Raw genomic sequence first — 22,841 nt, forward strand, 5'->3', positions numbered from 1 at the left:
CGACGGGCACCGACCGGCACCGAGGGAGGGCAGCGGGGCCCGGGCGGCAGCGCATCCGAGCGGCACCGCACGCGGCTGGGCATTTCCGGTTAGCGCGGCGCGGCGGTGAGCGGCGGTGACGGGCAGGGGCGGGCCCACGCACGCATGGCGGCGGGAGGGGGCGGTGGCGCGCGCGGGAGCGGCCGTTGCCGGCGGCGGGAAGGGCCGGTTCCGGTGCTCGGCCCGCTCAGCTCTGTCCTTCCCGCAGGATGAGGAGCGGCGCGGACCATGGCGCGGCAGCCGGCCCCCAGCCCCTGCGACCCACGGGCCCCTAGGACGTCGCGGTGTCCCCGAGCCCTATAGCGATCCCTCTATTTAATTTTGTACCTAATTTATTAACCCATCGCCATGGAGCCGACCCCCGCGGTGCCCGCCGCCCCGATGACCGACTTCCTCTGGATGCTGGTCCTGGGCTTCATCATCGCCTTCGTGCTGGCCTTCTCTGTCGGTGCGAACGACGTGGCCAACTCGTTCGGCACGGCCGTGGGCTCGGGGGTGGTGACCCTGCGGCAGGCCTGCATCCTGGCCAGCATCTTCGAGACGGTGGGCTCCGTGCTGCTGGGGGCCAAGGTCAGCGAGACCATCCGCAAGGGCCTGATCGATGTCGAGATGTACAACTCCACACTGCTGATGGCAGGCTCGATCAGCGCCATGTCTGGTGAGGAGCGGGGAGGTCACGGTGGAGGGGCACTGTGTCCCGGGATGCCCTGGTGATGGCTTTCTTAGCAGGCTGCTTCTTCTCCAGGATCTGCTGTGTGGCAGCTGATGGCTTCATTCTTGAAGCTCCCCATTTCTGGAACCCACTGCATCGTTGGAGCCACCATTGGCTTCTCACTGGTGGCCAAAGGGCAGGAAGGTGTCAAGTGGTCTGAGTTGCTGAAGATTGGTAAGTGCAGCAGCAGGACCACCCCAGACACGGACCCCGTGTGTCCCTGGGCTTCCTTTTCCAGCAGCAGGATACTGATTGTGCCTCCCACTTTCTAGTGTTGTCCTGGTTCATCTCACCCCTTCTTTCGGGCATCATGTCTGCTATCCTGTTCTTCCTCGTCCAGAGGTTCATCCTCTGTAAGGTAAGGGCTGTCTGCCCTGTTTTCTGATGCTCTGGGGCTCTGGGCTGCTCTCAGTGGGCTTGTTGGTTGGCTTATGGCCACCAGTGTTTCTCCTGGCACATCCTGGAGTGTCTGTGTTGGCATCAGGGGAGCCCTTTGGGAGCTGAAGACTGAGAAAATGGGGCCTGTGGCCACTCCACAGAGTGGACTTGGAGGGTTTGGGGCATCACCTTCCCTCTGAAACGTGGGAGTTGTCTTGCCTGGCTTCAGCAGGAACAGCCCTGTTTCCCAGTAATGAAGTAGCTCAGAATTGATAAGACCAGAGCTGTCAGCTGGGCTTTTCCAAAATCCTGGTGTAAGGGGCTTTTTTTCTATGGGGTAGGCTGCAGGTAAAGGTGTTTATCCACAGCCATGGCATTCCTCAGCTAGGAGGGACAGAATTGTTCCCGAGGCTGGGGAAACCACATTCCTGAGACCCCAACTATGCAGAGAAACTCCAGTATTCTTTTCTGCATATCTCACGTTGAATTCCTTTAAGTTTTACCTCTAACAATTGAAGAGATGTTAAGATCTTATCAGTGGCAGCCCTTTAGAACAGCTCAGCGTCACCACTGTCACAGTAACCTTGTGTAACCAGCCTCCCAAAGCGTGGCTGGCCCTGTCACGCTCCGTCCTGGTGCTCGGGCTGCTTGGCATTCAAGGAGGCTTGGTGTGCTTGTCCTGATGCCAAATCCCAATTGCTGGGCAGCAGTGGGGATTAAACACTCCTTCGGCTGGGGTGAGGGCCTTGCTGCCAGGTATGTGGTCCAATAAGCTCCTTTGTGACTAATGGACTTTTTATTTTGTTCAAGTCAGCTGAAAAGGGGCAAAAGCTTTGGAAGTTATTGGAGAGTTGAAAGAAAAATGTAAGTGGAGGTGGCACTTTGGGGAGCCAGGGAAAGGATTCAGAAGCCAGGTAGCGATGAGTTGTTCCAGGCCTGGGAGTGCTGGAAGCCTTGGCTGGGCCTGCCCTAGCTCTGTGGGGAGCCTTGTGGGATCCAGGTGTTGTGGGACCTCCTGCCCTCCATGTGACTGGGGGCTGTTCCCTAAAGGCTGTTGGGAGCTGTTGTCTGTAGGCGACTGAGGGCACAAACCCCTTCTGGAGAGGATCTGTTGCTGAGCTGCTCCTGGGCTGCTGCACAGCCCCCGGTGTGCCTCTCTGCAGCACTGCTCTGTGTTTTCCAGGCAGATCCTGTTCCCAACGGCCTGCGAGCTTTGCCCGTCTTCTACGCTTGCACTGTGGGAATCAACCTCTTCTCCATCATGTACACTGGGGCGCCCTGTAAGTGCACAGCAAATGCTTCAACCTGAATTTTGAAATTCTTTCCAAAGCCTCCATTAAATGCACGATTTACCCCTTTTTTGCTTTACAGGGCTGAGATCTCCTAGAAGGCGGCTGGCCTGTGCCGGTTACGGAAGGCGGCAGGCTAGCCTGCACTGTCTGGGCTAGGTAGTTGCCCAGCCAAAGAGACCTGCTCAAACTAAACTCCTGCAGACCTTTCTCCTTAGACTTCCCAGGATTGGCCAATAACATGGCTTCCCCTTCCCTTCTCTTACCTGTGCTAAAACTCAGGTATCTGCTGGCTGCCAGCAGTGGGGCTAGGAGCAGGGATGGGGCTGTGCCTCCTGCTTCATCCTGTCCCTAAAATCGAGCTAATTACTCTTGTCCAGAAGAGCTGGCCTGTGTGCTGCAGAGTCTGAGCTTCAGGTGGAAAAGCCAAGCTAGGATGCTGTGTGGCAGGGGACAGGTCAGGAGCAGGACTGAGGGAGGGCTCAGCAGGGACAGGTGGATTTGCCCGCAGAGCCAGAGGCTCCGTCACCTCCGTTGTTTGCTGGGATGACTCGGCCTGAGCTGTTTTCTGGTGTCAGCGTGGGTTTCCTGTTGTGGAGGAGCCTCTGGAGGTGGGATGCGGGCAGGCAGTGCTGGCTCTGGCAGGGTTTGCTCTGTAAACAGTGGCTGGAAAATTTTTTTGAGGGATGTCAGCTTCCCCTTGCCTGGGCTCTGCAACGTAGGGGAGAGGAGGACAGGCCTGCAGTGGTGCTGCTGGGGGCACTGGGGCTGCTCCCAAATCACTTGATTAGTTGGCATGTCCAAAGTGGATCTGTGTTTATCCTGAGCCCTGAACTGCTGAGTGAGCTCTAGGTTGCTTGAGCACAGGGTTTGCAGGCAGACCTGTGCCTGCTGGAGGTGTCTGGACTGCTTCAGGAGCAATAAGGCACTGCCTGCAGCAGCAAATGCAGGGTTTGGATAGTCACAAGCACTCGATGCCCTGCCTGGGCTTGTGTGATGCCAGTCCTCTGCTCAAAGTCAGGCTGCCTGTGAGAATGCTCCTAAGTGGGTCATGTATCACCTCAGATGCCATGAAGCCCAAATTGCCATTGACTCCTGGAGCAAAAGAGCTGCCCTCCCAGCACCTGCAAGGGCTGGAGAACTCCAGGGTGGGAGCAGCCCAGCGTCTGTGTCCTCTCCAGAGCAGGGAAGCAGCACTGGCGCTGCAGCAGCCACACTGGGAGGTGTTTTTTCCTTTGACATTGCAGCAAATGAGGAGACAAGAGCTGTGTGGAGCCTGGGGCATGCACCACTCTGTACAAGGCTTGGCTGGGGGAAGGGGCTGTGAAGGGTCAGCTGCTGATGGGAATGTGACCTGTGGGGCTGAGAGCATAGGTCAGTCATCCCTTCCCAGCAGTGCTTCTCCCTGGCCGGTGGATTAGCTCAGGGCTGTTGCAGGTGATGGTGAGCCTGTGCCTGGGAAAACCAAAGTCATATATCGAGGAGGGTTTTGCCCAGAGGTTTTCAAAGATCCGTTGTTTTATTTCCTAGTGCTGGGCTTTGACAAACTTCCTCTGTGGGGTATCCTCCTAATTTCGGCGGGGAGTGCTGTTGTCTGTGCTCTCGTCGTCTGGTTCTTTGTATGTCCGAGAATGAAGAAGAAAATCGACCGTAAGTACCACGTCCCTCTGCAATCCTCGGGAAGGGCACGCTCTGGCTAACCCACTTCTCTTCCCAGTGGGAGATCCCATTAGCTCTGGGGCTGTTATTAACAGAATCCTCCTCTTCACTCGGGGATTAACCTGCTCTGAGTCACTGGGGCACGCAGCGGGCTGGGCTCTGCCTGCTCCTTACCCAGGCACCCAGACCCTCCAGGAGCAGCTGTTGTGCTGCTGAGCAGTGTCTGGGGCTGACTGATCTGCAGGGTGGTCTCTCCTGGAGCTGTGGGCAGTGTCAGACAGCTTGTCCCACTCTAATAGAGGAGAGAGAAGGCAAGAGACAACGTGCCTGTTGTAACCTTTAATCTTCTCATACCTGCTGAGCAATCCTTGGCCTGGCTGATGCAGATCACAAGTTTAAAGCTGACGAAATCCTTTGCCTGTAGCAAAAAAACCCAAAACACTCTATTGAAAGGCATCCAAAGGATCAGCCTGGAGCTCTGCCTCCAGAGCAGTACTTGGAACTGCATGTGGTCCTGAATATCAATGATGTGTGCAGGCTGGGGCCTTGGGAGTTGGTGATGAGGGGATGTCCCTGTTGTGCTGGTGTAATTGGGGTGCGACTAACAGCTTTATGGCTGCTCTTGACAATCCTCCAGCTGTTTAAGTTAATTCCTGCCTGTGAGGTGAGGTGGGCTCTTCTGCCTGTCAGGCATGCTATGCTCCCTGCCTGCCCACAGCATCCCTGCGAGGATGTGGGCATGCAGGGAGAGACAGCTCTGCTAGGACTAGATGCCAGGATGGAGAGTTGATGCCACAACCCAGCCCTTGAGGCAAACAAAGTGACAGGGAAATGGTCGTGTTTATGACAAGAAGGTGGTTTTGGTTGTTGTCTGAAGGAGCTGACCTCATGTTTTCACCTGGAAAAAACATGCTTTTACTGTTAGAGGCGGAGGAACAGCCTCAGGTTCCACAGCTTGGTGCTTCTGGTTTGGCTGCCCAGGGTGGACAGGAAACCAGGCTGCCTTTTGGGGGTGGAGGCCAGCTCCTGTTTGGGTTTGTCATCCAGTGGAAGCTGGAGAGGAGCCCAGGCTGGAGCTGCTGGGCTGGTAGAGGAGCTGGGCTCTTCTGGGCACCTCTCTGTCAGCTTCAGGGGTCATAGCCGCTCCAGAAGTGGGTCCAGAGCATCCCACTGCCCACAGAGATGGGACAAACATGGCCCAAAGAGGAACCTCTGCACTAGACATTACCGACATAAAAGCCCCATAATGGTGTTCACCACACCTCGTGTGGGTGGGGGTGTCTAAAAATAAGGGATGAGCTGGCTTAGATGGTTTGGCTGTTGTGCCCGGGACAAGGTGTGACTGTCCAGCAGTTTCCAAAGTTCAGGATGTGGAGGCGCTGTAAATTTTATTTGGCTGCCATAAATCTGAGTGGCAAGGGGTGTGGGCTTGCTGCTGGCATTCGGTGCAGTGGTGGAAAGGGGTTTGATGGCGGCTGCCCCTCTTTGCAGGAGAGATAAAATCAAGTCCTTCTGAAAGCCCCTTGATGGAGAAGAATGTTTGCCCAAAGGAGGAGCAAGAGGAGGCCAAGATGGCCTTGGAAGATGCCAAGGGCCCTGCTGCTGATGCAGGGTCAGCCGTCCCGCCCCGGGCAGCGGGGGAGGAGAGGATGGTCTCCTTCAACCTGGGGGAGCTGGAGGAGGCCCCAGAGCAGGAGAGGCTTCCCAGCCTCGACCTGAAGGAAACAAGCATTGACAGTGGTGAGTAGCAGGGGGTGATTGGGGTGCTGAGAGTCCCCCAGCCCAGGTACCCGTGGTGCTAACCCCGCTGTCCCCCCGGCAGGAGCTGTGCGGCTGCCCAACGGCAACCTGGTGCACCTGAGCCAGGCAGTGGGCCACCAGCTGGGCTCAGGGGGGCAGTACCAGTACCACACTGTGCACAAGGACTCCGGCCTCTACAAGGAGCTGCTGCACAAGCTGCACCTGGCCAAGATGGGGGACTGCATGGGGGACTCTGGGGACAAGCCCCTGCGGCGCAATAACAGCTATACCTCCTACACCATGGCCATCTGTGGCATGCCCCTGGACTCTCTGCGGGCCAGGGACGTCGAGGAGGGGGAGAAGCTCAGCTGGTCTGTGGTGGACACAAAGAAGAGGGTCCGCATGGACAGCTACACCAGCTACTGCAACGCAGTGGCGGACGCACACCCGGCTGCAGACGTGGACCTGAACACAGCCCAGGCAGAGCTGGGGGCTGCTGACCGCAAGGGCAGCGCCGGCTCCCTGGAAGAGTGGCACGAGCAGGACAAGCCTGAGGTGTCTCTGCTCTTCCAGTTCTTGCAGATCCTCACAGCCTGTTTTGGCTCCTTTGCTCACGGTGGCAATGATGTCAGGTCAGTGGAGTTGTGGGAGCCAGGGAGGCTACTAGCTGGGGCTAGTGCTCACAGAATCATGGAATTACAAAATGGTTTGGGGTGGAAGGGATCTTAAATACCTTGTTCCAACCCCCTGCCATGGATGTGTTCCTCTTGACCCGGTTGTTCCACGTGCCATCCAACCTGGCCTTGAACACTTCCAGGGATGTTCTATCTTTCCAAGAGCCTCTGGCCCTCTAGACCAGTTCCTCTTTCTCTTCCAGCAACGCCATTGGGCCCCTGGTTGCACTCTTCCTGGTCTATCAGACGGGCGATGTGGCTACCAAGGTGGCAACTCCCATCTGGCTGCTTCTCTATGGGGGTGCAGGGATTTGCATTGGCTTGTGGGTCTGGGGAAGGAGAGTCATCCAGACGATGGGGAAGGACCTAACTCCCATCACACCATCCAGGTAAGGGCTACCATGGAGCAGAGGGGAGGCTCCGTGCAGCCTAAGAGCTGCTTTCTGCTCCAGGAGCCCCTTTCCATTCTCTCCTGGGGGTTTCAGTGGTGGAGCTGGGGTGTGTGGGGCTCCAACACCTTGCTGCATCCTGGGGGGTTCATCTGGGGGCTGCAGAGCCAAGCAGTGCTGCCTTGAGCTGAGCCCACGGTGTTTTGGGGTATCCAGTACCCCCATTCCGATCTGCTCTCTGTCCCTGCAGCGGCTTCAGCATCGAACTGGCCTCAGCGCTGACGGTGGTCACTGCCTCCAATGTTGGCCTCCCAATCAGCACAACCCACTGCAAGGTAGGAGGGCTACCAGGGGCATGGCTTTGGCTTGGTGTGAGCACAGAGTTCCCAACTCTTGGTGCTCACAGGGCTGAGCTGTGTGGGAGGCCCCACTCTGGGCACCCGGCCACTGTCAGCTCCCAGCTCTGCCGCTTGCATCTCAATGTGAGGTGACAGCAGCTGCCCAGCCTCGGGGTGGGCCCCTGGGGCACTTGGGAGGTGATGGCAGAACAAAACCCCTTTCATGGTCCCCTAGGCTCTTGCCAAGAGGCCATGGGAACCCGAGTGCTGCGGGATCCTGGTCCCGTCACCCCTCTGTGTTACAGAGCTTGCAAGGGTTTTCAGGGTGAAGAGAGAGGCGAGAATGTTGACCTCATGTTCAGAAGGCTTGATTTAATATTTTATGATATATATTACATTATTAATGTTCTAAAAAGAATAGAAGGAGAGTTCTCAGAAGCTACTAAGCTAAGAGTAAAAAAGGAATGAATAACAAAAGAGCTCGGTCTTTGATTGGCCCTTAATTGTACACATCCAATGTGGGCCAATCACAGGTGCACCTGTTGCATTCCACAGCAGCAGATAACCATTGTTTACAATCCCTTTTCTGGGGCCTCAGCTTCCCAGAAGGAAAAATCCTAAAGAAAGGATTTTTATGAAAAGATGTCGTTGACACCTCTGGGCTGGCGGCTCCTTGCCCTGCACTCCCTGCCTGCGCTCTGTGCGGTGCCCACAGGCCGGGGCAGGACCCAGGGCTGTGCCCGAGGGGTGGAGGAGTGCGTGTTTGGGGGGTGCAGAGGGCTGCTCTGGTGCTGAACGTGCCCCGGCTCCTCGTGCAGGTGGGCTCAGTCGTCTCGGTGGGCTGGCTGCGCTCCAGGAAGGCGGTGGACTGGCGCCTCTTCCGAAACATCTTCATGGCCTGGTTCGTCACCGTCCCCATCTCCGGCCTCATCAGCGCTGCCATCATGGCTGTCTTCAAGTTCGCTGTCCTGGAGGTGTGAGGGCACCAGGGTCCCACTGCTCCTGCTTCCCACTGCTGTCCTCCCTCGAGGAGCCACCGAGGCTGCCTGCTGTGGGGTGGCAGCTGCGCCCATCTGCGCATAGTGCTGTCACTGAAGTATCTTTTTTTTTTTTTTTTAATATAACTGTCTTGGCGCTAACACTGTGGGGGTGCACTGCCAGGGCTGTATGTGCCCCCAGGTGACCCTCCTGATCTGCTGTAGCTGTAGATAAGCAGTTACTGGGGGCCACTTTCTCACTTCTACCGATCCCCTGGCAATGATTTTTGGGGAAAGGACAGAGGTTGGTCCTTGCCTGCCCTGGAACAAAGGGCCGGGGAGTCGTGGGGTGCCCCTCTTGCAGGCTGTGCAGTGTTCAGCTTTGCCTCCATTGCATAGTGCTGTGGACACCATCCTGCTCGGGGGCCCGGGGGAGCTGCCCTCTGGCCCCCTGTCACTGCTGCTACCTCGGACTTAATAAAGATTTCCTTGGGATGCCAGTGCTGCCTGTGGTTCTGGGGATTTTGGACACGGCGGGGGCCCCAAATGCTGCCCCACAGCCCTCGCTGCCTTGGCCCTGAGCCCCAGGAGGGAGCTGGGGACAGAGATAAGAGCCCCACGTGCCGCCTGTATCACGGGAGGGGCGGTAAACAGCCCTGCGCTGGGGTTATCGGCGCCCTGCACCTGGGGGCGGCTCCAGCCCGCTGTGGGGAGATGTGTGGTTGTGTGTTCGGCCTTATCCGTGCCTCACAGCCCTGGCACAGCAGCTGCTTCGCAGCCCCTCCATGTGCCGTGGGCTGCTCCCTCCCGCCTGGGTCAAGGCCGGGCCGGGCCCCGCGTCAGCGGCTTCGGGGTGTCGCAAGAGCCCCGGGAGAGGGGCCGGGGCCTTGGGCACACAGAGGGTTCGTGGGGCGCTGAGTGGGGCCGTGAGGGAGCTCCGGGCCGGGGCAGCACACGGAAGGTTCGGGAGGTGCCGTGTGGGGCCGTGAGGCAGCCCCGGCCGGGGGTCGCTGCGTCCCCCGGGTGTCCCCCGGCCGGGCGTGCCCCATCCTCCCGATCCCCCCGAGTGAGGCCGGGGCGGCTCCGCGGGGCGGCTCTGGGGCGGCGGCGAGGCCGGGCCCTGACCCCGGTTAATGATTCGCCGCTGGGCAAACAGGGCCCGAGGCTGCGGGCCCAGCCGGGGGGCGCGGGGACAGCGAGCCCCGGTGAGGGGGCGCGGGGAGCGCTCCCCGTGTGAGGGGCACAGACGGGAAGGGGTGTCCGTAGCCCGGGGGGAGCACGGGGGAACGGCTGCCCCGGCCGGGGGTCACGGCCCCGGGGTGCCTCGGCCCCGTGCCGGCCGTGCCGCCCGAGGCGGGGCCGGGAGGGCGTTTCCGCAGGGCCCCCCGTTAAAGCGGCGGCGGCTCGAGGCGGCGGCGGAGCCGGTGGCGATGGGCAGCGAGGGTCAGCGGGGCCCGGCGGCGGCCCGGGGCCCCGGGCAGGGCGACCCCCGGGCTCTGCGGAGGGACTGCCAGCACCGGTGGGCTGGGGACCGCGGGGGCACTGCGAGCACCGGGGGGCAGCAGCAGCGGGGATGCGGGGCGAGGGCTGCGGGAGGACAGGTGGGGAGGGGAGCGGGACCCCGAGCAAGGGCCCCGGGCCTCAGGTACGGGACCCTTGCCGCAGCGGGAGGGGGCAGAGGCCCTGGTTGCCATGTCGACATGCTGGGGTGGGAGCAGCTCCGAACGGGGGCTTACTGTTCTCCCTCCCTCCTCCAGCTCCATTTCCAGCTCCACAGCCCGTTTTTCTGCTCCAATAACTTGCTGTGGGGGCCCTGGGCCGGGATGAGCGCACAACCGTCCCAGAGAGCACTGACCAGGCACTGGGATAGGGACACACGACCCCATCTCTTCCTCTGTGCCACCCCCAGCCCTAAACCTCTCCTCACCCCATAACTCTCCCCGTGGTCTCCCCCAGGATCTTCGTCAACCGGAGCCTGGCGCTGGAGAAGATCAAGTGCTTTGGCTTTGACATGGACTATACCTTGGCCAGTGCGTTTTGTGGGGACCCTAAGGCAGGGTGGGGCAGTGGTGGGATTCCCCCAGCCCCTGCCCACATCCCCCTTCCCCCCTGCAGTGTACAAGTCCCCTGACTATGAGGAGCTGGCCTTCGCTCTGCTGCTGGAGCACCTTGTTGCCATCGGGTACCCTCCTGAGATCCTGGCCTACAAATATGACCCCACCTTCCCCACCCGGTCAGTTTGTGGAGGGGGTCCCAGGGACGGGAGGGGAGGGCAAGGCAGCCCCCCAGCACTGACAGCTGTATGGTGCAGGGGGCTGGTGTTCGATGCCCTGTACGGGAACCTGCTGAAGGTGGATTCCCACGGGAACCTGCTGGTCTGTGCCCATGGCTTCCGTTTCCTCAAGGGGTGAGTCTGGGAATTCACCACCCCTGGGGCAGGAGGGCATTGGAGGTCCCCCAGGGTGGAGTGCAGCTCCATGCTCCCTCCCCAGAGCCGAAATCCTGCACTATTACCCCAACAAGTTCATCCAGAGGGATGACATGAAGCGCTTCCACATCCTCAACACCCTCTTCAACCTCACAGGTGAGTGAGAGCCCCCATTGTCCTGGCCCTCCCACCACCCTGGGGTGCTGTCCCGCCCTGCACCCCTTCTCACGGCCCCCTCCCTCACAGAGGCCCACCTCTATGCCTGTCTCGTGGACTTCTTCACCAACTGCTCCAGATATGTCAAGTAAGAGGGAGGTGGTGGGCGGGGGCTTGGTGTTGGATCAGACAGGTGTCGATCTTGGGGAGAGTTTCCCTTAGCAGGGCAGCCCTTTCACATTCCCTTCCTGCCTGTTGCAGCTGTGACACTGGCTACAAGCACGGGAACCTCTTCATGTCCTTCCGCAGCATGTTCCAGGATGTGCGCGAGGCCATGGACCACGTCCACCTCTCGGTGGGTGCAGGGGGCAGGGGGCTTGGGCTGGTGGGTGCTGGCAGTGCTGGGGTTTTCCCACCACGCACCCCCTGGGAGCTTTTGGCCAGCCCCACCCCATTCCTCCTGCAGGGCTGCCTCAAGGAGAAGACGCTGGAGAACCTGGAGAAATATGTGGTGAAGGATGTGAGTTGTACAGACCCTAGGGACCCCTCTTCACTCTGCCCCCCTCAGTCAATTCCTCGTGCCACCCCCACGCTCCCCCTCACTGACTTGCCCCTCACTAGCCCCGTGTGCCGCTGCTGCTGAGTCGTATGAAGGAGGTGGGGAAGGTCTTCCTGGCCACCAACAGTGACTACACCTACACTGACGTGAGTAGGGGTGTCCCTGTCCCCCACCTGCGTGGATAACTGCCCTGCACGGTCCCCCCTGCCCTGCATAGGGGAGGCAGAGGGGCTGTGCTGAAGCACAGGCAGGGTCTGCCTTGCCTGGGGGCAGCATTGATGATGCCAGATGTCCTTGCAGGCCATCATGTCCTACCTGTTTGACTTCAGCAATGAGGACAAGGTGAGTCTGTCCCCATTGTGGGCTGCCTGGGTATTGTAGCAGCAGGCCCCTGAACAGGGTAATAATTAGCATTGACTCCATGATTCCAGAAGGCTGATCAATCACTTTCTTATACTATACTGTATTATACTGTGAGAAAACCCATCACCCTTCAGACAGTCCAGACAGTCCGATAATGGCTTTTTCCAGATTGAATCCAAACAACATCACCGCAGGCCAGTTAAGAAATCACCCCTTGTTAAACAAATCTCCACAGCACATTCCACATGTTCACAACAACAGGTGCAGCAAGTGAAGATAAGACATGTTGATCATTCTTTTCTCTGATCTCACAGCCTCCCCCAGCACAGTGCCTGGGAAAGCTGTGCCTGCTGCTCTCTGTGGAGAGAGCCCCAGCCACAGGTGGGGGGGCACAGGGTGCCATCAGCACCCTCCTGTGACCCCCTCCCCGTCCACAGGCTGATGTCCCACAGCGGCCCTGGAGGTCTTACTTCGACCTGATTGTGGTGGACACGCGCAAGCCCCTTTTCTTTGCTGAGGGCACTGTCCTGCGCCAAGTGGACACGGTGGGCACCTCTCCCCTGCTGCAGGAGGGGTGGGCACTGATTGGGCCCTGAGGGGCTCCTGTGGGCACAGCAAGGTGGGTTCAGGGCCGGTTGGCCACCAAGCAGGCAGAGGTGACAGTGTCCCCATCCTGGGGTGCTCTTGTCCTGTAGGACACGGGGAAGCTGCGCATTGGGACGTACACGGGCCCCCTGCAGCACTGTGCTGTGTACTCTGGTGGTAAGCACCCAGCTGGGCTCTCTAGGCTCTGCGGGCAGCAAGGGGGACGTGCCCACCCCCCACCCTGACCCCTGGCTGTCACAGGCTCCTCAGATGTGGTGTGTGACCTCCTGGGTGTGAAGGGCAAGGACATCCTCTACATGGGGGACCACATCTTTGGGGACATCCTGAAATCCAAGAAGCGGCAGGGCTGGCGCACCTTCCTGGTGGTGCCCGAGCTGGCCCGAGAGCTGCAGGTCTGGACAGAGAAGAGTGGTGAGCAGTGCTGGGCTGGGGACACTGACTTTACCATGCAAGGGGAGGTGTCTGGAGCCTCCTACACCCCTGGATGGCCAAACTGCCTCAGTGGGCCATGCCCGGACACTCTGTTGGTCGTGCTGGGCAGTGGGTGATGGCCCTGCACTGAGCTGGCCCTGTTGCCCTTGCAGAGCTGTTTGAGGAGCTGCGGAGCCTGGATCTCTTCCTGGCCGAGCTGTACCAGTGAGTTGGTTGGGGTGGGAGACAGGCAGGGGTGGGAGCACACCCTCCAGGTGAGCCCTTAGCTGGGTCTGTTCCGTTGCAGGCACTTGGACAGTGGCAGCAGTGAGCGCCCAGACATCAGCTCCATCAAGCGCCGGATCCAGGTGACAGCCAGGGCACTGTGCCTGCTGGCACACAGCTTAGCTCACCCCCCTGCCACAAATTCCTCTGTGGAGGGCCCCCCAGGAGCTGCTGTTTGCCCTGACCGTCCTGCTGCACCCACAGAAAGTCACACATGAGATGGACATGTGCTATGGGAAGATGGGCAGCCTGTTCCGCTGTGGCTCGCGTCAGACGCTCTTTGCCAACCAGCTGATGCGCTACGCAGACCTCTACGCTGCCTCCTTCATCAACTTCCTCTATTACCCCTTCAGCTACCTCTTCCGGGCTCCCCCTGTCCTGGTAGGCAGCCCTCAGGCCCTGCTGGTCACCCACTGTGCCTCAGTTTGCCTCGCTGCCTGAGCGGGCACGGGGCTGGTGCCAGCCTCTCTCTGTGAGCCTTGTCCCCCCCCGCAGATGGCTCATGAGTCAACAGTGGAGCACTCTCACCGGGACTCGGGGGATGCTAGCACTGCCCTTCCTCCCTGGCTGGCCCAGCATGGTGACCCTCACCAGCAGGTGGGTGGCAGGAGCACAGGGGCAGAAGGACACGGGCATCCTGCCACGCTGACGCCCTTGGGGTCCTGTGCCCACTGAGCCTCTTTCTGCACTGCCTCAGGTCCTCCAGGACTCCAGTGGGGAGGAGGAAGATGATGGAGAAGCCTGAGCACACCCCAACTGCCATGCTGCCCACAGGAGGACATTCAGTGGCCCTGGACCACTTGCGCTCATGGCCAGCTGCCACCTGTGGTGGCCACACAGGATGGCCGGTGGCCCTGACTCCTGGTCCCTGTCACCTCTGTCCCCTGTCCCTGGGCAGTTGGGACCTTCTCCTGACTCTGCCCAGAGCCAGGAGAGGCTCCCCACCCCCAAGTCTGCTAGCTCCTGCCCGTTTAATTCATATCTGCCTGGTGCCCCTTGAACTCATTCCTCTCCCACCAGCTCATTGCCAGCATGGGGGCATCCAGCACCAGGGTGAACGGGCAGTGCCACTGCTGCAGCGTCCCTGGCAGCCCCACTGCAGCAGTTGGGCTCCCAGCACCAAAAGCCCCCTGCCCCTTTAGCCTCTGGGCCTGGCCACGAGCACCGCAGTGCTGGATGGATGGGGTGGGGCTCTGCAGGTGACACCTGCTGCAGGGGAACCCCGTGAACCTGCTGTTCCTCTTTTCTGCTTTCTACCCTTTTCTATTTATAAAACGCCCTCAAAACTCCTGGCACTGCAGAGACATAAAGTTGGTTTTAAAGGAAAACTGTTTTGTCCCTGCACCTGAGAGCTGGGGACAAAGGGCAGTCCGCCAGTCCTTGTCCAGCAGCTGGGGCAAGCACAAGCCCCTAGGGAGAAGGTGGCAGCCCCGAGCTATCCCCAGCTCTGCAGAGGGGCCAGGCCAGCAGCACTGCACAGAGCGGAGCCACCCCGTGCCATAACTGCTCTGAGGCTTCTGCCAGCATCCCTGGCTCAATGGCGATGCTGAGCCAAGGCTGGGGTTGGGAGAGAGCAGGAGAAGAGCGTGATGGGGCGAGGAGCACTGCCTGCTGGCACTGAGGGGGTGAGAGCAGGGCTCCCCCACCCTCCACAGCTGCATGGTGGTCACTGTTCACATCACCTGCCTATCCCCTTGCCAGTCTCTTCCCTGGTACCTTGTACTGCTGCCTGCTCCAAGTGTAGGCACACACATCTCCTCTGCAAACTTTAATAAATATGCATTTTTTATTTAAAAGCATGTTTAAAAAAAAATTTGAAACATATTAAAATATTTAAAATATTTATTAAAATATTTATTAATATTTAAAATATTAAAATATTTAAAAAATTATTTTTTAACACATTTTTATATTTTAATAGGTTTTTAAATAATGTTTTAAATTTTGTTTTAAAAATGTGTTAAAATAATAAAACAAAATTTAAAGCATTATTTAAAAACATGTGCAAAGAAAATTTAAAAACTTGATTTTTATTTCGTTGCCAACCCTCGGGGGCTCTTAGGTGGATAAGAACTCAAGCCCTCCAGCTCTGTCACTTCAGGCAAAGCCTTGTTCCTCCGGAAGAAGAAGCGTGTCTCCTCCTCGGCAGCCATGATCTCACTGAGGGCTGAAACCACAGGGTCATGGTCCTTTAGCATCCCTGGATAGACACTCCGAGCCCTCTCAATCCTCAGGGAACGCCGCACAGGAGTTAGAAATTTAAATTCTCTGTGTTCTGGCAATTCCCTTCCTCTGTGGGGAGAAGAGCCTCAGGTAAACCCTGCAGAGGACCACGGGCATGCAAGGGTGTGTGCTGCCTGGAGCAGGAGGCTCAGCCTTACCTGGTTGCTGATGTAACCAGTAATTTGACTGAGGGAGGGAGGGAGGTCATGTGCCTCCCCACCAGGCCTGGAGTTGATGCTAAAGGACGCCTCTCAGCGGGACAAGGTGTGATAGGCTCCCGAGGAGGGGCTTCTTCTCCCTTTGCTCCTGGCAGAAAAGGAAAAGTGTTGTTATATTTCTAGAGTCCCATACCTTCCTTTGGTGTTTTCTTATGGCTGTAGATCTTCACAGCACAGACTCCTTCTTCTGCATGTTGCTCCTTCTTAGTCAGGGCTCCTTCCAGGCTCTCCCTGACTGGCCAACCCACCCCCTTTTATCCCAGCTACCCTCACTAGCCACAGCTGCAGCCCAATGAAGGACATTGCAGTTGCAGCCCATCAAGATCAACTGGGACCTACCAGGGCAAGGCCTATAGACAGATATTGAAGTACAATACAGATATTTTACTGGGACTCAAAGGCCACCTCTACTACAGAAAAAGGCAGCACAGTTGCAGCACTGGCTAGGGGTTACACCTCGGCACTCTGGACAGGGGCAAGGTGCCTGCCTGCAGAGGCTTGCAGGGCCAGGACCCTCCCTAGCCCAGGCAGAAGAACAGTGTCCCATTTTTCAGATCAGGATTCCAGAGTTTCACCACACTCCTTAAGAGGGACACGAGGTGCTGGGACAGACTGTAAACCGTGTGGCCTCCAGGCTGGCAACACCTGGGAGCGCCCATGCTCATCAACCCCACAATGCTCAGGTTACCTTCCAGTTTCTGGCCTGCATCCTTCAAAAGATTGAGAGCAGTTTCTCGGAGATCTTCAACTGGCTGCAGGAAAAGCAGAACATGGGTCAGGGCAGCTCTGGCATGGGAATGGAGACCAGAGTTAGAGATGAATGGGAGGAAAGGCTTTTGCTGCTCAGCCTGTGCTGAGGATAGGAAGAGGCTGCAGTATTCCCCTTTGCCCAGTGGGATCCATCAGCACCCAGCTGGCCAGGTGCCCACCCTGCATGGGCACATCCTGCAGCACAGAATGGGACTGGCAGCTCTAAAAGACTTTTTCACCAGTGACTAATGCTGCTAAACTCATTCCAAAACCTGGCCCCTGGATCTCGTGGAACCCTTCCAGACCAGACACAGGGAACATTCACCTCAGCCCCAGTGCTAGCTGCTTCTCTGTACAGCTGCAACACATCAAAGGGGCCACTCCGGGCCAGCAGCTTTGCTTGGCAGATCCAGAATTTGGCAAATTTCTCTGCCTGGGGCACAAGGGACAGCACTGTTGAGATCTCCTCTGCATGGACACCCTGCAAGGAGAAGGGTAAGGGTCTGAAGGAAGGTGTCCATGGCATGGATGAGTGTGTGCACCAGGAGGAAGCAGACCGTGCCTGACCACAGCTCACAGCACTCTCCAGGAGGAGGCCCTCAAAAGTCTGGCTTTGCAAATCTCCTATCTCTCCCTTGGATAATTTGGTCTAGTATTCCAGAGGGGTGTCAAAGGAGAGAATGCAGTGCTGGCATAATTGGGGCCAGTAAACCCTGGAGCAGGGCTAGTGGTCAGTGTTGGTCTGGTCTCTGCCTTCTCCCAGTCAGCTCACTATTGTATCCATATTGCTGTTATTATATTTCTAGAGTCCTGTACCTTATGAGCAGTTCTTCCTAGCAGTGTTGTTCCTGCTTCTTCCCCAGGGCTCCTCCAAGGCTCTCCCTGACCAGAAAGCCCAGCCCCTTTTATCCCAGTTATCTTCATTTGCTACAGCTGCAGCCCAATTAAGTGTATCACAGCTGGAGCTCATTTAGAACAACTAGGATTGGGGCACAGCCACTTACACAATGCCTATATTTTACAAGGACTCCTACTACAGCTCACTGCCTGCCTTTGGCCTACCCATAACTTTACGAGCACTTGTATTTTCCTATGTTTCCCCTCTTGCCACTGAACACTTGTTACCAACCCCTCTTAGCTACTGGAGGGAAATGGCCCTGGTCCCCAGGCACGCTTCAGAAGCTCATTCAAGCAGCTCCTTCCCTATTCTCACCTCCTCAATGAGCTGCAGGCACTCAGTTAATATGCTGTTTGCCTGGGCTCGGAAGTGCTGCTCTTGTTTCTCTGTTGGCTTGCCCTTTCTGCAGGATGGTATCACCGCCTGCTTCTGAAGCAACCTCATTGGCGGCCGCTTGTATGTCCTGCCTTTGGCTGCCAACCACTCCTCCAGCTGTTTCCTGTCCAAGGACAGAGAAATCACAGTTACCACAGCAGACAGTGTCCTCGGAGTCTTCCTTTAGCCAACTTCAGCTGCTTAAAAAGAATCAGTATATCTATCTCAGAAACACACCTGAGCTCTGGGACTGGGAGAGGAAATCACACTCAAGCCAAAGCCTTGAGGCTGGAGCAGGAGAGCGGCCACACACTTTCCTTGCACTTACTGAAGTGGTGGGAGAGAAACCCAGGGTGCCACCCAACATTATCCCCAACCCCTTCTTTTTCAGGCCATCAACCCCCCCACAAGCTTTTGCTCATAAAAGACTTTGGACTCCATTTCCAGCAGGATGGTGCTGGCTCACTCAGAGCTGCCCCTTACCTGCGCTCATCTGTAGTTCCCGGAGTCCTTGGAACAGGCCGAGCGTGCATGTCACTTGCCTTTGGCAGCTCTGGTTTAAGCTGCAAAGGCTGGTTATTTGTATTTTGTGACATGCTTCTTTATTTTTTCAAGGCTTTCCTGTATTTATTCAGAGCTGGGTCTTCTTTAGTCTGATGGTTCTATAAAAGAGACACACAAAACTCAGGATGAAAACCTTCCAAATATTCCTCCTTCCCCCAACCAAGTTCCCAAGGCATCACAGTAAGACAAAACCTTGGACTCTCAATTCAGTTGCCTGAGCCCCTCAGATCACCAACTCTCAGTCCATCACCACCCTTCAGATAATCAATTCTCAGTTCATCAAGAGGAGAGGAGTCCTTCTTGTGCCGTAGGCTTCCCCTGGAAACCCAGTTGAAAGTTTGTGTGTTACCATGTCACTCGTGGCACTGCCCAGAGAACATCTGCCATCCTGACATCTTCTGTCCATGTCCATGCTCTCACCACTGCACACGGACCAGAGCTGCTTCCAGGGTTTTCCTTTTAAGGGTGCTTTGTCCAGTTCCAAAAAGAGCACAGTCCCCTTTAGGACACCTGTCCCCCCCAAATTTCACCCTCTGGGGCCGAGGGGTCTCAACACTGAACTCTCTTGGCTCTGAGCCATTGCCTCCCCCTGGATGCAGTCTCTGTGTCACAGGAAACATGATTCTGTCCATGGCTATACAAGAAAAGTCCAGCCAAAGGCCACTGCATCATCTCCTGCCACCTAGAATTCTTCTCAACTTCTCTTGGACATCTTTCACTTGCACAAACTTGCATCACACTTGCCCATTTCCTGCTATTCATCCCTATCTCTCTTCTCATTTAGGAGGAGGATCAGCATTTGTAAGGTTTCAGTCATCCAAGAAAAGGGTTAAAAATCTCAAGCTCTGCCTGTCCAGAACTCCCACCCGGCCCTGCCGAGCGCACCCTCCCCTTCTCCTTCTCAGCCACCTGCTATCAAATTCCAGGGTGGCACAGGCACAGGCACCGGCCCCCCCTGTCTCTCTCCCCTGGGTGGGGATGGCTGCCCGATGACTCTCCAACGACCCTCCAGCCTTCCATCCTGCAAGGGCCTCTTCACCTCCCCTCTCTGTCCGAGGCCCTACCTCACCCGGCCGCACGGCTTCCCCTCCTGCGCCCGGCCCGCAGCTGGGCAGGGCAGCTCCGAACCTTTCCCTGACCGGAACCAAAGAGAGCTTTCCTGGGAGTCCTCTGCTTCTGACCTCCGTGTTCTCACAGGCCTTTCCATGTCCTCAGTGGCCACTGGGAGAGTTATGCCTCTCTCTGTTCAGAGGATTTGTGATTACCACATGGCAAAGCAGCTGTCAACAGAACAATAACACAACAGCCACCGGGACACAGGCAAAGGAGCAGTCTCCCAAACCGAAACTCCTAACTAAGCTAAACTCCTTTGAAAAACACCTAGTTTGATTAATTGTCAGCTACTTAGCAATCTGTGATATGTCCCCCATTTGGAGTCAGGATCTCATGACCCTGACTTGGGGATGTGGCTTTCAAAGTTTTCTGAATTGCAGCCAGGATGAAAAATTGTTATGACTAAAGTACGTTCTCTTGTGACCCTATTAAGCAGTGATCCTGAGTGAGACCTTTTGAGCTCTCTTCGACTGCTGGGGGCTGTGACCAGCATCTCCTGCTGAGTGAGGCTTCTCAGAGCCAGCAAACTCTCACATTTGCTATACTTGGAGGAACATTTGTGTTCTGGTTTCAGATTGATTGGTTTCAGATTTTAGCTTGCTTTTTCTCTATGTGCTTTAACCATCCAGTAAGTAAAGTGAAGCTTGACAATGAATTTTGTTGTGCTTTCACTTTAATATTAAACCTGCTTTGGCCTTTGCCAGTCATTCTTTAAGCAACCACTCACTTAAAGCATGAAAGATTCAAAAGCTTCCTACTTACATGCTTGAGTTTAGAGACCAGTTCTGAGGGTGGGTTTCGATGATCAATCCTGTTCTTTCAAGTGGGTCTGTAAAAGTCCAACAAGTTACCAGGTTATTTAACAAATTATCAGGCTATTTATCAGCCATAAAAAAAGCAGAGGAATTAAGTATCTAACCCACTGCTGGTTGTCTGAGACACAGGAGCTTAGGAGCAGCTTTTAGAAATCAAAAACCTGTCAAGGAATACTGAGAGAGCAGGAGAAGAGCGTGATGGGGCCAGGAGCACGGCCTGCTGGCACTGGGGGGGTGAGAGCAGGGCTCCCCCACCCTCCACAGCTGCACGGTGGTCACTGTTCACAGCACCTGCCTATCCCCTGCCAGTCTCTTGCCTGGTACTTTGTGCTGCTGCCTGCTCCAAGTGTAGGCATACAGTTCTCCTCTGCAAAGTTTAATAAATATGCATTTGTTATTTAAAAATATATTTAAAACAAAATTTAGATATTTGATACTGTCATGGTTTAAGCCTGGCACAATGCCAGTGCCCCCACGAGGATACCTCTCTCTGGTATCTGGTGTGAGATGTGATGTGACCTGGAATAAGAACCGCAGGCTCTTGCTTAAAAGAAAGAAAAAAAAAAGTTTATTAACTAGACTGCACGTGGAAGAAAAAACACACAAGGAAAATGAAAATCTTACAACAGCATTCTCCTCCTCCCGCCACCAAATTCCCAATACCATACATCTTCCAAAATCACCAACTCTTAGTCTGGCACCACCCTCCAGAACACCCAATTCTCAGTTCATCCAAAAGGGAGGAGTCCTTCTTGTAGACATGGTATCTTCTTCCTTTCCATGTTCAGTGGTCTCACCACCGAACTTGGAACCAAGCTGTCTCTAGGGTTGTCTTTTAAGGATGCATTGTCCCACTCCAAAAGGCACAGTCTCTCCTTTCGAGACATCTGTCCCCTCCATATTTTTAGCACCCCCTGGGGCCGAGGGGCATCCACACTGCACTCCTCCTGGTTCGGAGGCCCGGGTCCCCCTTGAATAGAGCCTCTGCAGCGCACGGAAAAAGTCCATAGCTATACAAAAAGCGTCCAGCACATGCTACTCCATCACCCTTTCCACCCCCTGGGGCTCTTCTTTCTCTCTCTTGCTCAGACCTTCCTCTCCTTTACTCAGTTCCTTCTTCACCCTCTAAATTCATATCTTCTCCAGGGGAAGGGTAATGCTCTGCTAAGTTTTCATTATCCACAAAGGGGTTAAAAGCACTTACACTCGGCTGGACACCTTGCGGGAGTTTCCCCCCCCAGTCCTTCTCTGCAGCCGTGCGGCCCTGCTGCAGGCACATGTTTATGGAATTTCAAGGTAACAAGCACGGGCTGCCTCCTCTCTCTCCGTCTCCCGAGGGGGGGGCCGGGTAGAACACCTCTGGTGCTCCTCCATTCCTTCCATTCCTCCACCCTTGGGCCCCTCAGCGTCAGGGCACCTTCCCCAGGCCACGCGGCTCTCCTCTCCCCCAGCCAGCAGCAGACAGCTGGGCAGAGCAGAGCTCTGACCTCTTTCACCGCAGGAGCCCAAGAGAGCTCCCAGGTGCGCACCTCTGGTTTTTAACCCCTGTGTTTTCAGATCTAATTTTCAGTGGTCGTACCAAGTACCAATCTTAAAATCTGAGCATCCATGTGGAACAGCATGGTGCAGTATAGCAGTTATGAACAAAAATTCTGCCAATTTTTCTGTGAGAAAAAGGTTATCACTGTTGCTGCCGAAGTTCTGCTTGTTATGTTATGGTAATTATGGGTCGTTGTTGTTAATAGTTGTTTTTGTATCAGTAAAAGCCCTGGCTGGGGCGAGTTAACGGCCCTTCTCTTAGACAGTGAAGGGTGGGGTACCTCCCGAACAGTGAGGAGAAGAGACTTTGGAGGGGAGGGATATGCAAAACAACTCTAAGGACCAGCATGCTGTGTGAGACCCCTGCTCCAAACGTACTGAGAAAACCCCAAAAAAAACGAGCCACCTAAGAGTTGAGAGATTGGAGTGATGTCTGGACGTGAGGAGCAGAGTGCTGAGCCTGCAGAGTTGCGGAACACCTTCGGAGTCCCTCTCGCCCTGAGCACAGGAGTGGTCCACGGCGCCGAGAGTGGACGGGAAGGAGTGGGAAAAAGCAACGATGGAGCATCAGAACGCTTTTATAAGCTCTCGGTGGGACTAGACCCTCAGCTTTGCCCTTAACGGACAAAACTGTGCGTGTCCTTCTTGTCTGAGTCGCCCTGGGAGAGACGACGGGAAGCTGCAGATCCGCCCGAGCTGCCCAATCCCGAGCTGATCACTTATTAATATAGGCATTAAAAAAAAGAGGTCTACTTGTCCTGTTTATTTCAGCATGGCTAGATGTGGCATAGCATCACACACCGTGCCATAGTGCTGTCAAAAATAGCTTAGAAACAGTTGTAAATAGTTGATAGATTGTTAAGCATGTACTGTTTGTTTGGTTATTATATTGTACAAGGGCAGTTGTAAGAAATATGGTACTCACCGTGCCCTAACACACCTCAGTAAAGTACACCATAAGCCAGCCTGGACAGAACTGTAATAGCTAATCAAGTGCCTTAAACCTTCCTGCAAATGAAAGTCCAAACAGAAACCAACCCAAACGGACAGAAAACAGGATAAAAAGGGACATCTGACCCAGCGAATCCGTGCCGCTCCACCTGGAACATCGGGGACATCGCTGCTCAAACAAACCCAGCACCGGCGCTGCAGCATCCCCCACGGGAACGTTCCATCATGCTTTAGGCCTTATTTTAAATGATAATAAGTGCTGAAATACCTTTCGTTCCAGGCGCGTATCCCGTTTCCAACAGCACGGCGTAGCACAGCGCGGCCCGGCTCTGGACGGCACGACACGGCCGCTTACGGCGCGGCATCTATCACCGCGGCAAAGCCCCGCCCCG

The 22,841-nt window shown here is 56.0% G+C and overlaps 3 protein-coding genes across 9 annotated transcripts; 2 read left to right on the forward strand and 1 right to left on the reverse strand.

The window, feature by feature from the left end:
• Positions 1-245: 245 nt before the first annotated feature.
• On the forward strand, positions 246-8,695 carry SLC20A1 (solute carrier family 20 member 1). Its single transcript, XM_063175378.1, has 10 exons — positions 246-697; positions 785-925; positions 1,024-1,109; positions 2,313-2,409; positions 3,949-4,068; positions 5,569-5,817; positions 5,900-6,449; positions 6,695-6,880; positions 7,131-7,215; positions 8,037-8,695. The coding sequence occupies exons 1-10, from the start codon at positions 388-390 to the stop codon at positions 8,196-8,198; spliced, it is 1,986 nt and encodes a 661-aa protein (XP_063031448.1). The 5' UTR covers positions 246-387; the 3' UTR covers positions 8,199-8,695.
• A 31-nt stretch (positions 8,696-8,726) lies between these two features.
• LOC134428573 (cytosolic purine 5'-nucleotidase-like) lies at positions 8,727-14,331 on the forward strand. 4 transcript variants are annotated; one of them, XM_063175379.1, is made up of 18 exons: positions 8,727-9,097; positions 10,152-10,225; positions 10,311-10,428; positions 10,507-10,602; positions 10,688-10,779; positions 10,870-10,927; positions 11,041-11,134; positions 11,246-11,299; positions 11,401-11,484; positions 11,639-11,680; positions 12,139-12,246; positions 12,397-12,463; positions 12,548-12,718; positions 12,892-12,943; positions 13,026-13,086; positions 13,208-13,384; positions 13,499-13,600; positions 13,701-14,331. In XM_063175379.1, exons 1-18 carry the CDS (start codon positions 8,742-8,744, stop codon positions 13,746-13,748), a joined length of 1,854 nt encoding a protein of 617 aa, XP_063031449.1. In that variant the 5' UTR covers positions 8,727-8,741; the 3' UTR covers positions 13,749-14,331. The 4 variants fall into 4 exon arrangements, with proteins under 4 accessions (XP_063031449.1, XP_063031450.1, XP_063031452.1 ...); XM_063175380.1 differs by having other exon boundaries at positions 8,966-9,156; XM_063175382.1 differs by lacking the exon at positions 8,727-9,097 and adding an exon at positions 9,364-9,400.
• Positions 14,332-14,972: 641 nt separating this feature from the next.
• LOC134428505 (cytoskeleton-associated protein 2-like) lies at positions 14,973-22,833 on the reverse strand. Of its 4 annotated transcripts, XM_063175260.1 has the most exons (9): positions 22,718-22,833; positions 19,907-19,973; positions 19,160-19,311; positions 17,951-18,129; positions 17,408-17,591; positions 16,520-16,675; positions 16,133-16,196; positions 15,385-15,532; positions 14,973-15,295 (listed from the first exon to the last, which is right to left on the reverse strand). In XM_063175260.1, exons 4-9 carry the CDS (start codon positions 18,061-18,063, stop codon positions 15,034-15,036), a joined length of 927 nt encoding a protein of 308 aa, XP_063031330.1. In that variant the 5' UTR covers positions 18,064-18,129; positions 19,160-19,311; positions 19,907-19,973; positions 22,718-22,833; the 3' UTR covers positions 14,973-15,033. The 4 variants fall into 4 exon arrangements, with proteins under 4 accessions (XP_063031330.1, XP_063031329.1, XP_063031332.1 ...); XM_063175259.1 differs by lacking the exon at positions 19,160-19,311; XM_063175262.1 differs by lacking the exons at positions 16,520-16,675; positions 19,160-19,311.
• Positions 22,834-22,841: the final 8 nt, after the last annotated feature.

This window comes from Melospiza melodia, chromosome 23 (assembly GCF_035770615.1).
Source record: "Melospiza melodia melodia isolate bMelMel2 chromosome 23, bMelMel2.pri, whole genome shotgun sequence".
In the NCBI taxonomy this organism is placed as follows: domain Eukaryota; kingdom Metazoa; phylum Chordata; class Aves; order Passeriformes; family Passerellidae; genus Melospiza; species Melospiza melodia.

Bases quoted from the DNA above. Each gene is read 5' to 3' on its own strand.
- SLC20A1 (XM_063175378.1), top strand. From the start codon at position 388: ATGGAGCCGACCCCCGCGGTGCCCGCCGCCCCGATGACCGACTTCCTC. The intron at 4,069-5,568 runs GTAAGTACCACG...CCCTCTTTGCAG, and splicing joins AATGAAGAAGAAAATCGACC to GAGAGATAAAATCAAGTCCT. The intron at 6,450-6,694 runs GTCAGTGGAGTT...TTTCTCTTCCAG, and splicing joins CACGGTGGCAATGATGTCAG to CAACGCCATTGGGCCCCTGG.
- LOC134428573 (XM_063175379.1), top strand. From the start codon at position 8,742: ATGCTGCCCCACAGCCCTCGCTGCCTTGGCCCTGAGCCCCAGGAGGGA. The intron at 10,780-10,869 runs GTGAGTGAGAGC...CCTCCCTCACAG, and splicing joins CACCCTCTTCAACCTCACAG to AGGCCCACCTCTATGCCTGT. The intron at 13,601-13,700 runs GTGGGTGGCAGG...GCACTGCCTCAG, and splicing joins ATGGTGACCCTCACCAGCAG to GTCCTCCAGGACTCCAGTGG.
- LOC134428505 (XM_063175259.1), bottom strand. From the start codon at position 18,063: ATGTCACAAAATACAAATAACCAGCCTTTGCAGCTTAAACCAGAGCTG. The intron at 16,676-17,407 runs GTGAGAATAGGG...TTCTCCTTGCAG, and splicing joins GCCTGCAGCTCATTGAGGAG to GGTGTCCATGCAGAGGAGAT. The intron at 15,296-15,384 runs GTAAGGCTGAGC...TTCTCCCCACAG, and splicing joins CTGGTTACATCAGCAACCAG to AGGAAGGGAATTGCCAGAAC.